We start from the raw sequence: 12,519 nt of genomic DNA, 5'->3' as shown, positions 1-12,519 counted from the left end.
CCTGAGAGATCTGGTAGTTTCCACAAGTCCCTCTTCTACATTTCTCAGTGTTAACCCTCACATTTGAGAGAAGCAGCAGCCGTGAAAACCTGAAATCTTTGATAAAAGAAAGAAACATCACTATGAATATGTATGAATGTATAAAGAAGTCTACCACTTCTGTTAACATAATAGCAACACTGGCTCAGTTCAGATCCAAATTAGCATCAAATCAGCAAACTCAGGCTTGAGCACAGCCCTATTCTTCTTAGGCCTACTCTTCTTAAAGCATAGCCTGCCATTCATCCAAACCATCAAATCCACAGTTTGCAATTTCCCTGCAAAGTAAAAATTTCATTATTCATACAAAACAGCAAGTTACATTTTGCCACCAATAAGGAACTGTGGGAAGGTGCAAGGGCAGGAGCACAGAGCCTGAGACTCACTCATGTATCACCTTGCCATGGCTTGGCATTACATGTGAACCAATTTGATATGGCACCTGTATTGTCTAATGTATTATTGTGTTATGTTTATATTGTTTTAAATTGGTTTTATGTGGAATTTTATTGATCTGTAAACTGCCCTGAACCTGATTCAACAGGGAGTGTGGGATACAAGTCTAATAAATAAATGAGCCATTCCATTGGCTAGAGTCCAAAGGATTGAGATTAGGATGAGCACGAAACGCAAAAATTGTGGTTTGTTTTGTTTCATGGTTCATTGGTTTGCCTGATTCGATGGTTCAGTTCGTTTCATGGGTTTTTTTTAATTTTCTGAACAAAATGTGATTTGTTGGTATAGCAGCGCCCGCCTCAAGGCCTCACTGGACCTCTTTATTTCAGTCTCTTCGGGGTATTTTACTTGTTTATTTGATGGGACCACAGCAGCTTTGTTTGTTCTTCCCACAAAATATAGGCTCTTGAGAACTTTAACTTAAACCACAGATTTATTGTAACACAAAGTCTTTAACTTGGGGATATGGGAGATATCTACATAGGCTAAAATGTTGCTCAGTTGTTTCAAGCTTTACAATCACTTTTACTTTCTTGGAGTCTCTCACAGTTACACAGTCCACAGTTTCCCTATAACTCACTCTCCACCTCTAGCCAAGGTCTGGCCTCTTGGGATTGATGTGTCTAGTCTCACCCCTCGACTGGAGTCTCTCCTCTCAGCCCTCTTGGTGTCTCAGACCCACATCCACTCCCTCAAACTCCTCACTAGATCTTCAGAGTAGTCTCTAGGTGTCTGTGACCATTCTGGTCTTAACTGACTCATACACACACACCCCTCTTGGCTGGTTTTGTCGAGCTTGCAGTCTCTGGAAGACTTCCCCGTCTCCGCCTCAAGCTCCTTCACAGGATCAGCTGTCCTCTCAGCCTCTCTGGCAGGCTTGAACTGACCCTCTCAGTCTCTGTCAGGCTCCAACACTGACCAACTGACTGAATCACTGCCTCAGCAGCTTCTGTTTTTCAACTTCTTCTTTTTTTCCCCTCTGAGAGTTCGGAGCCCTTTGCCCCTACCCTCAGGTCACCTGACGCAGGCGCCGTGCGTCTTAGGTTTCTGGTTAACCCCTAGCTTTCCGTCACAGTTGGTTTGGTTCGGGAAGGCTAGAAAGCAATGGTGAACCGCAAACGTTTGCCGGGGTGAAGTACCTGGTGCAATAGCATCGCATCCAGGTGATGCCATCACACCAGGCACATTGTATCATTTGAGGAGGATCCCCCACCAATAACGACACAAACTGCCCAGAAAACAAGCCACTTCATTTTGCAAGTCATGATAGCGCAAGTACCCAAACCAATTCAGAATGAACCACAAATAGGCCCATCCCTAACAGTGACACAGTTTGGTCTTAGGAATTATATTTTTAAAAAAAGAAGAAAAAGAACATGTAAAATTAATGTATCTGTTGACAGGAATTCCATTCTAATAAATAAAGGCAAGATACAATAATCCAATTATAATAATTAATGCTGAGCAATTGCTGAGGTACCAAGTCTGTTCACACTTACTTGGGAGTCAGTCCCATTGAACTCAAGAAGTTACTCCCAAATAATATCCATAAAATGAAGTAGTAAATTAACTCTTGTCTTCGTATCACAGACTTTCAAACCAAATGTAGCCCATGAAGGCCCTGAAAAAGCACATTTTTAAAAAATAAAATATTAATTCAAAGTGCAACCTTGCCTTAGCATTTGTTCCCAAAATTATCAGATACCGACAGAACAAGTATATGCTCAATTCAACATGTTGTAATATGAAATACTGGAAATACTAGTTCCAGCATTAAAAGGAGTTTGCAGCTCCAACAGATACACCTCTGACATCCCCTCTGGAACCACAGCTGTTTTCCAAAAATATTCCAAATCCTGCATTTCTATTAAACTAATCTATATTCTGATGACTCATCACAAACCAGTGAACAGAACACAATCAAGCCTTCCCCTTTCACACATGTCACTGTTCTCCGTTCGGTGGGAGAGACCTTCTCTTCAAATCATCATTTACTAAACCCAGAAGACTACTAGCACTGGGAGATCGCAAAAGCCTCCCAAACTTTAGCAACGTATTCTGCAGTGTTCCAACACAACTTTCACTTGTATTTACCAGTTGTACATGCTCTGCTGTACAAGTTTTCCCCTGCAGAATAGTATTTCAACTTTTAAATAACATGCTCAGCAACAAAACTTTCCAAGTAATTATGGGTCAGTCAATCAGCAAACAGAAGAAACTGAATAACAGTCTACCTCAGGACTCAGCCCTTGCTCCAGTTCTTTTCAATCTATACATCTCTGATGTTCCCGAGACAATATCCAGGAAGTTTGCATATGCCAATGACATGGCGATTGCAGTAAGGCAGAAAGCTATTGATAGGTCTGAGTAAACACTGATTAGGGACCCTGAAATTTTGGCTAACTACTACCATACATGGTGGCTTATCCCAAGCCCAGGAAAAACAAAATGCTCCTGTTTCCATCTCAAGAACAATCTTGCCAATCGTGAACCGAATGGTTACCTTAATAGCACCCAACTTACACACAACAATACTCCTAAGTGCCTTGGCATTACCCTGGATACGACCTTGAGCTATAAAGACCATCTTACCAATGTAGCAGTGAAAATATGCATGCAGAACAACATTCTTCAAGTATTATGTAGTACAATTATGTAGTCTGCAACAACACTAAGTTGTTTAGCTTTGGGTGTATAGTACTGCAGAATATGTTGCTTCAGGGAGGCTCAATAGCCTCCAGGTCCACAGACTTGATGTCCAACTCAACACAACAATGAGCACTGTCAGCAGATGTATTAACCTCATTCCAGCCTACTGGCTACCCACTTTGTGCTGTTTAAATGGGGTAAAATCCCAGGGCCCAAATTCAATTGTGGTGCAGACCGCCAAACTGTTTTCTATGTGTTACGGGAATGTCAGTGTCCTGCTTTCCAATAACATGTGAAAGAGATCATTGAACTCTCCCCCGCTGAGATTAAATAAACTAAAAATCTACTTTCTGAAAATATTCATATTTAGGGATATCTGCATACCTGCTGTATCAACTTGGATACCTATTTTATGTTATGATATGCTCCTTTTGTTAGTTATTATATGATAAATAAATAAATGCATCACTTCACTGGCTGCCACTGGTGAAGACTGGGAAAACACACATGATATCATAACAAGAGTTTAAGAATGGAAGGAATTCAATTTGGGAATGTCGTTGTTGGTGTCTTTGCTATATTGCTCTTAACGCACAGTTCCATCTTCAAGACTAACAACCTTTCCTTCTCTTGTGGAATACTAGTTAAATAACAGAAGCATATGTATTATGGAAATCACATAAAATTCTAGTTCCAAGTCTGCTTATTTTAGATTGGATCCAAAAGCCAATCTAATACAAGCAGAAAAAAGGCAGCCACTGGTGGGGTTCCATATTTACACCAGAGCTCATGCAAGTGCTACAATTACTTAATAAATTCTACAGAAGCATTTATGCTTCCGCTTGTACAAGGGCATAAACCAGAACAGTTCTTTAGTATGTCATTTCTCCCTAGAGCTTCAGATTTCATTTCAGTTTCAGCACACAACAATGTAGATGAGTGTGGTGTAGGGGCCCATTTTTGTGAGCAGAAGACACCTTCTGCATGTAGAAATCTCCTTAAGATCCAATCCAGTGCCTACAGAAAATATCACATATATTCAAGCAAATGCCAATGCTTAATTCAGAATGAATTTCAACAAATCCAAAAAATAAAATAAATCCATCACAGCACATACTAGCCCCACAATAAATAAATTTAAACTGGTCCAACATCAACAACTCTGAGAAGTGTACATCAGCATGCAGAAACAGTAGGTTACCGTCATCTGCTATCAGAGGGTTTATCACAAGCTAACTTATTTTCTGTTCTTCAGCACAAGTGGAATTCCCCCCACCCATTCTCAAAGAAAAAAGGTGACCACTTCTGTTTCTCAAGAGGAGATATAAATCCTAATGTCAACAAATTAAGTACTGCACTTCTACGCAATTCAAACAGGAATATTATACGTAAAGTTCTCAAAGCTCTCTATGGAAGTCTATAGAAGTAGGTGTACTACAATTTGTTTATTATTTAATTCATTTATACTGTGCCTTTCTTCCCACTGGGGATCCAAAGTGGCTTATGTCATTCTCCTAGCCTCCATTTTATCCACAGAACAACCCTGTAAGGTAGGTTAGGCAAAGAGTGTGACTGACCCAAGCTCACTCAGCAAGCTTCCATGGCACAAGTAGGGATTTGAACCTGGAGCTCCCAGATATTAGCCCAACACTCTTAACCGCTACCTTAACACTCTTAACCAGCTTTTCAGCATGATCCACTTCAGAGGACTATGTCCCAGTTGAAATTATAACAGAGTGTCGACCTGGAACAAAATCTAATCAGATCTGTTCTTTGAGAAAGCATTTGGGAAACATGTTTGGAGTAAGCTAGCATTCACGTCAGAGAAAGAAGGAAGATCTATATGGTGAAAAACAATTGCAGACTAAAATTGAACATATTGAACATTTAAGGAGTTGTTATGAATAGTGTGCCTTGGAAATACCACACTCCTTCCTTATGTCCCTTGAAGACAATTTGTATAATATATGTATGGTACTGTCTTTTTGAAAATATAGAATTGTAGGGTACGTTAATTTGTCTATTATATTTTGGATTTTATGTACAGTATTGGTACACAGTTCTTTTGGATTACTGTTCTTGTTACTATGTAGCTCATCTTCGTGTTGCAGAGTAATTAACGCAGCAACAGTGCACAACCTAATTAAAGAGTAGATAAAGCTTTATTTAGGAATTAACATACTTGATCGGAAAGTAGAGAGAGAGAGAAGCTCCTAACTACATCACTAGCTGAGAGAGTGGGTAAAACTAAGTGTGGCACTTCTAAGAAGGGGGAAATTGCCCTAGGAGTAGCAATCTGGAGAAAGAGTAGCAGCAGCACTTAACAGAAGAAGGTGCTGATCTCACTATCCTATCTAATTGTCCTCTTGCTGCCCCCTGCAGGGTCTTCTCTTCTTTGTACACCAAACACTGGCTTTTCCAACAGGAATTAAGTGCTCAGGGGGTCTTCCAGCACCCTTATCTACTTGCAGCACAATCAGGACTACAACTGACAGGGGAGAAGGGTAAGAGAGTGGAACACAAGCTCTCATACATCATTGGAGACGGATAGCTACCCATACCATATATACATATATTAGTTGCTGCCTGTCTAACTATACTTTGCCATTGTACTTTATCAAAGGCTGTCTCTACAGCTACTGGATGTCCAAAACTGGCACATATATGGTTTAATAAACTAATACATATATCCTCTCAAGCTTATCATGGTAAGAAAGTACTGCCAGATATCACAGATCACACTGTGTATCTTATACAACACAAAGATTTTTAGGGTTTGTAGAATCTTTTGGGCTCAAGTGCCGTGTTCTACTGGAGAAAGTTTTTCTTCCAGACGTTTCGTTCTCGGCTGTGGAGAACATCCTCAGTGGCGTTGCAGCCGGAGCAGGCGCTCTGACCTTCTTGGCTGCTGTCAAGCACAAAGATTTTTGTGCTTGATAATGTATCCCACTGAACTCCATGAGAATTCCCCCCCCCTAAGTGAACATGCATGAAAAATGACGGCATGTCTTCTATTATGTTGCTTTCATGGCACACTTAAGGAAATTGCTTTCACTGTGAACCTTCATTTATTTAGTTAACTAATCCCAAGCAAAGCAGCATTGCATGTCCACATACAAAAATTGAATCAATTTCTCATCAAATTAAGCATTAAACCTTCTTTAGGAACTGCAAAGAAGAGCAATTATTAGTTCCAAGGATTCGACATTAAAAAATGACCGCTCCTTCATCAAGGACGAGACTATTAAGGCAGTTACAAGATTTCACTTTGAACCAGTGGAAACAGACCTGACTGAGTCATTTGGGGCTTTATCTTCTGGAGAGCAAACCCACCTGATTGAAAACTCTTCAGAGAACCTCTTTTTCTAGCATAGAAGTTAACTCCTCTGAATTAACCCAATGTCCTATTAATCAGCCATTAGTAGTTCTGGAGGCCGCTATAGAGCCACTGACAAAGAAGGGGTTTCAAGTTCCTCTTGATGAATTAACAAGAGTTGCTAGGCTACTACAAATGTTTTATCTGGATCTGAGGGTTCTGGGGTGGATGCTCAAAAGGTCATGTTGCTTTTTTGGCGTTAAACAGAATTCTTGTTTTCCACTTGTACCTAAAATAACTGGACAAACTAGATCTTGTAATGATTCTTTCCAACAAAACCATGCGAGACTATGACTGGAAAATGCATCAAATGCACCAAAGGGCCAATGTGAAACTGCTCTCTGGGAACACTGATGGTTGGAAACTTAAAAGTTCCTCCCCAGTAATTAAAGAACTATTGGCGCAGAATGACTGTGTGTTTCTTCAGGAGACCAGGGCCCTAGACCAGGGGTGGGAAACCTCCATCCTGAGGGCCGTATACAGCCCTTAAGGTCACTTGGTGTGGCCCTCAGGGATTGCTGGGCCGAACCAAGCCATGTGGCAGCCTCTCTGAAGCCTGGCTGGCCAGCGAGGATCATGGGGCCCAGCCACACTGTGCAGCAGCCTCCCCAGGGCCAGGCAGGACTCACAGGGCCCAGATGTACTGTGCGGCAGCCTCCCTGGGGCCTGGCTGGCCAGCCAGAATTGCTGCAGGGCCTGGAAAAGTTACTGTCACAGTTCAGTTTGCACTTGATTATCCCAGATGGTGTGGTCTAATATGTTAATGGGTGTGTGACCTAATATGCTAATATTAGAGGAGGTGGTCTAATATGCTACAGGGTTCCTGCTGGGCTTTTTCTACAAAAAGGCTCTGAACCTACACATTTGCCTAGGGCAGCGGGCTGTGTGTGTGTGTGTGCGCCAGATTAGACTCTCCCTACACGACTTCAAATAGAAAAACAATTATTTGCAGTAATTTTGCTGACCTGAATCATTCTCTCTTGGCGGAGCACTGTTTTTTAAGTTGATATTTTTTTATGGCCTGCGAATGATGTTATAAATATCCATATGGCCCTTGGCAAAAAAAAAAAAGGTTCCCCACTTCCGTCCTAGACAAATTATTGTACTATGGGTTTCAGGCTTATTCACTTGATGCTATTAAATCTGGTGATAAGGGAAAACCCTTAGTTTTGTATCACTGAGCCCCGTGGCACAGAGTGCTAAAGCTGCAGTACTTCAGTCCTAAACTCTGCTCACAACTTGAGTTTGATCCCCAGCCGAAGCTGGGTTTTCAGGTAGCCGGCTCAAGGTTGACTCAGCCTTCCATCCTTCCGATTTCGTTAAAATGAGTACCCAGCTTGCTGGGGGGGGGGGTGTAGATAACTGGGGAAAGCAATGGCAAACCACCCCGTAAAAAGTCTGCAGTGAAAACATTGTGAAAGCAACATCACCCCAGAGTTGGAAACGACTGGTGCTTGCACAGGGGATCTTTCCTTTCCTTATGTTTTACAAGCTTTCAACTTCCTCATTTCCCCCCTTGGACATTAGCAGTTCTTGTTGAGATAGGCTCAACGTAGGTCTTAGTAAATTTTTATTTGCCTCCGCAGCAAGTGAAGAAGTCAAATGTTACTCTTTGGGATCAGTTTGGTAACTACATAGTTAACTGACTTGCAGATATCCTATGGCATCTTTTATTTTTGCTGTCTCTGCCCGGGACTGTTATTCTCCATCCATTGCTAATGTTAAATTTTCTATTCTACCCTTTGCTGCTTATCAGCGTTTCTATTCTACCTTTTGTTCCTTATCAAGAACATCAGGACTGTCCTCTCTGCTAGAGGCTTTTGTCTATTATTGTCTGGAGGAAGCCAAACAGTTAACTATCAAAAATCCAAGGTCATCGTTTTTCAGGAACATATGAAACTGCCTTATATGGCAGGGGTGGCCAACAGTAGCTCTCCAGATGTTTTTTTGCCTACAACTCCCATCAGCCCCAGCCAGCATGGCCAATGGCTGGGGCTGATGGGAGTTGTAGGCAAAAAAAAATCTGGAGAGCTACCGTTGGCCACCCCTGTTATATGGAATCCCTGTCTACTCAGACTGGCAGCGGCTCTCCAAGATCTCAGGCAGAGGTCTTTCATCTCACATATTGCAAGATCTTTCAACTGGAAATACCGGGAATTGAACCTGGGACTTTTTTCATGCTAAGTAGAAGCTCTACCACTGAGCCACAGCCCCTCCACCCTCTATAGTGGACAAACAAGCTAATCCCTTCAACAAAGAATTAATGGACATAAGTCTGACATCAGAAACCACAACATCTAAAAACCTGTGGGTTAACCTTCCAGGACATCCAATTGCTAACCTAAGAGTAGCAGTTCTCTTACAAAGGAATTTTAAAGTGAGATTAGAAAGATTGTTGAATTGCAACTGATAATGAAGCTCAAGACAATGCATCCACCTAGACTCAATTGAGACCTAGGATTCCTGTCTCGTTACCAATGATGATTTCTCCATGCCTACTATCCCTCTGCATATCACACCTAATCCAATCAAACCTCACTGCTATTGCCATTCATCTACTATTGTCATTTGGCATCTGAAATTATTCTACTTTCCAATATATAGGACGGATGGACTCCCATTCCAGCTTTAACTGAAGTGAGCGGTGACTTACGAAAGCTCATACCCTGCCACAAATTTTGTTAGTCTTTAAGACAAGGGTGTCAAACATACAGCACGCAGACCAGAACCAGCCCATCCAGAGTTCTTATCCTTCCCATGAGCAACTGGTCTTTATCTTTATTGCCTGATGACTGAGGCTGTGCATTATGTCCCACTAGACCAGGGGTGGCCAACGGTAGCTCTCCAGATGTTTTTTGCCTACAACTCCCATCAGCCCCAGCCATTGGCCATGCTGACTGGGGCTGGAGGGAATTGTAGGCAAAAAACACCTGGAGAGCTACCGTTGGCCACCCCTGCTGTCCCAGTGCTAACGAGTAATGGTCAGTGGAAGTGGGAAGGTGGGCATCAGGAAGAAACTTTAAGGACATACTGTAAGAATGTTAATGTTTTAAGCATCTTCATACTTTGAATAAAACTAATGTTAACTGGGTTTGCCTGTGTCCTTTATAAGGTTTATATCTTCCATATCTGGCATTATATTTTATGGCACCTCATAACAAATAAGTTCAACACCTCTGCTTTAAGGTGCTACTGGACTTTTGCTCTTTTCTAGTGAGGAGGTCCCCCATAGTTTAGCCTGGAAAGGAGGCGGCTGAGAGGTGATATGATCACCATCTTGAAGGGCTGTCATATAGAGGACGGTGCCGAATTGTTTTCTGTGGCCCCAGAAGGTAGGACCAGAACTAATGGGTTGAAATTAAATCAAAAGTTTCAGACTCAACATTAGGAAGAACTTCCTGATCGTTACAGCGGTTCCTCAGTGGGACAGGCTTCCTCGGGAGGTGGTGGGCTCTCCTTCCTTGGAGGTTTTTAAACAGAGGCTAGATGGCCATCTGACAGCAATGAGGATCCTGTGAATGGGGGGGGGGGTGTTTGTGAATTTCCTGCATTGTGCAGCAGGTTGGACTAGATGACCCAGGAAGTCCCTTCCAACTCTGATTCTATTTTAAATACTTAGGGGGTTGATTTGACTAGATTAATTTGGTCAGTGCAAGCTGTTCATGCTAGAGAATTAGCTACAAGGACATCAAAAATTATCTGTTATTTCTTTTACTCATCTGGGGCTCAGTATATCCCATCAAACCACCAGGGTGCTTTTTTATTTACAGAAAGCAAACTAAGTAGTACTTTGTAGATGTTATTTACTATTGTACAGACAATGCTTGATGTCTTAGTATGTTTTTACTTTTACTGTCCCTACAAGGTCTGGAAATTTTAACATTCCTTTTAACCAGTTTTTATCATTGTTCTCTGCTGTTTTATGTATGGTATTTAGTCCAAGATTGTAACAATCTTTGGTCATTTACAATGAATTCTACTACTACTATTCCACAAGAAATAAATGCCCTAAAAATAAATTGGGCTAAAGCCACTTTTCTCTGCATTCTGCATAAAAAAACAGCAACCAGGATGTGGAAATAACCCTATTAGCATTTTATTTTAACCACACTAACATATTCATTATCAAGAAGGTGGAAGAATCCTTACACATATAGGTGAGGTGGGAGTTCTGATGTCTATCAGCAGTTGCACATGCAAAACTAGAGTGTTACTCTTCAGGTTGAGCCTTGTGAGAATCAATTAAGTCTTACAAAAGTGGTGCAATATTTATTAAAAACAAGAGTCATTTCACACAGACAAATACCATTTCCTTTGTCACGCTAATAATGGATCACAAATGTAATCTGTCGCAAGCAATGACTGGCAGCTGCTTCCCACGTGCACTCCCATGCAGAACTGTGACACAGTATACAGTGTTCAAGCAATTTCCTACAAACAAGCATACAGGAAATTAATCTTGTCACCCCTGAGGAGGGATGAAAACCAAGTGGACGGAACGGAAGGCACAAAACATCACGGCAATTACATTTATTGCCAAAGCATAACAGGGCTGAGGAGTAACAGGTGCATCAATGAAGACCGTCTGCAAACAATGTGACAATGGGCCTTTCTGCCTTACACACTATGGGGCTGGCTTTCCTACCTGCCTTGCCACAGCCCTTCCCCTCCCACAGATCCCTGGGAATTGTAGTTTGAAGAGGGAGCTGAGAGTAACTACAGTTCCCAGAAGCGCCCCCTAAAATTAGAGCGACTCCCTAGAGAAGGCACCCCATAGCAGGCGAGTACGGCTGCTCAGAAACGAAGGGAATTCCTACAGGGGACCTATTTTCCCAGTCACTTCTACGCACTGAGAAGGAGGGACTGAAAGGACCTGGGAACGGTGAGGAAACCGCTCCATCGTTTTATGGGCTTCCTCGAAGGGGGAGGGGGGGAACCGATCCAGTCACCTGCTGTAGCAACGCCTCACGCTGGCGGCGCTTCTCTTCCTTCCGCGCCGCCAAACTCCACTCGCTTTCAAACCCGGACGCCATGCTTGTCAAGGGCCAAAAGAGGGCGATTGGCTGCTGCCGTAAAGCAAGCCCGCCCCTGACTCGCTCTTCAGTACGCTTGCGCAGTCCCCTTGACCGACGTAACGTCAAAGCCGCGGGACTCTGCTTCTCGTCGTTCCGCCCACGCGTGCCGCTCTTTGCGTCACAATTGGCGTTCTGCGTTGTCTTGTCAACGCCTCCGCGCTGTATTTGAATGCACGTCGATCGGCTGAATGAAGAACGCTGTTCAATGAGTGCTGGCAGCCCTGTTGGTTTGGGGGGGGGGGTTAAATTTATGGAGAACGACATTTTGTTCTTTTAAAATATTATAATAATACGTAATACGGATAGATTGTAATAAGGCTGACGGAGAATGATTAGCGCAGCGACCTCAAAAGATGAAACTAAGTGGAGTGGAGAGCCACCCCCAGCTCTTTGTAGGAAGGACAGGAGAAACATGTAGTAAACAAAATTGTATAACTAACTTTGCATCTTCTCCAGTATGAAATGGCAACCACTGACCTGAAAAAGGTTACTGTGATGAATGGCTATATGTAAACAATTGCAACAAATTTTAACAAAGCAAGAATAACGATTTAATAGAACAGGTATAAGGTTAAAAATCCATACTCTGCAACATATAATACGCAATTCCATACAGTGTCCAATACATAGTTTCAACAATATGGTCCACACGCCTTAATCCCATGAATGGCAAAATGCGACAGGACCATTAATTTTCACTTCCTGTTTTAATAATTTCCTCAGGCACAGGATTACTAGAACTGTGAACAAACAAGTAATCGAAAACAGTGGAGACAATTGTACTCAGTTTTCAAGGAACCAAAGGGTCTCCACATTTCTCTATAACTGGCAAAAACGCTCAGTTGGCTTAAAGCTCAAAAATATGCAAGCAAAATTAAAGAATAAGATGTCCACAACCAGCAAAGGCACGGGCCATGATAACAA

General features: G+C 42.2%; 1 protein-coding gene across 1 annotated transcript in view; it reads right to left on the bottom strand.

The window, feature by feature from the left end:
* The window catches only part of CWF19L2 (CWF19 like cell cycle control factor 2), a 109,265-nt gene extending 97,554 nt beyond the window's left edge, over positions 1 to 11,711 (bottom strand). The window contains exon 1 of the mRNA XM_060234864.1: positions 11,470 to 11,711. Within this exon, the coding sequence (XP_060090847.1) occupies positions 11,470 to 11,553 (84 nt within the window). The 5' untranslated portion in view covers positions 11,554 to 11,711. The remainder of the gene's footprint in view (positions 1 to 11,469) is intronic.
* Positions 11,712 to 12,519: the final 808 nt, after the last annotated feature.

Source organism: Heteronotia binoei, chromosome 3, assembly GCF_032191835.1.
Source record: "Heteronotia binoei isolate CCM8104 ecotype False Entrance Well chromosome 3, APGP_CSIRO_Hbin_v1, whole genome shotgun sequence".
In the NCBI taxonomy this organism is placed as follows: Eukaryota; Metazoa; Chordata; class Lepidosauria; order Squamata; family Gekkonidae; genus Heteronotia; species Heteronotia binoei.
This window is presented reverse-complemented; position numbering and strand designations above follow the sequence as displayed.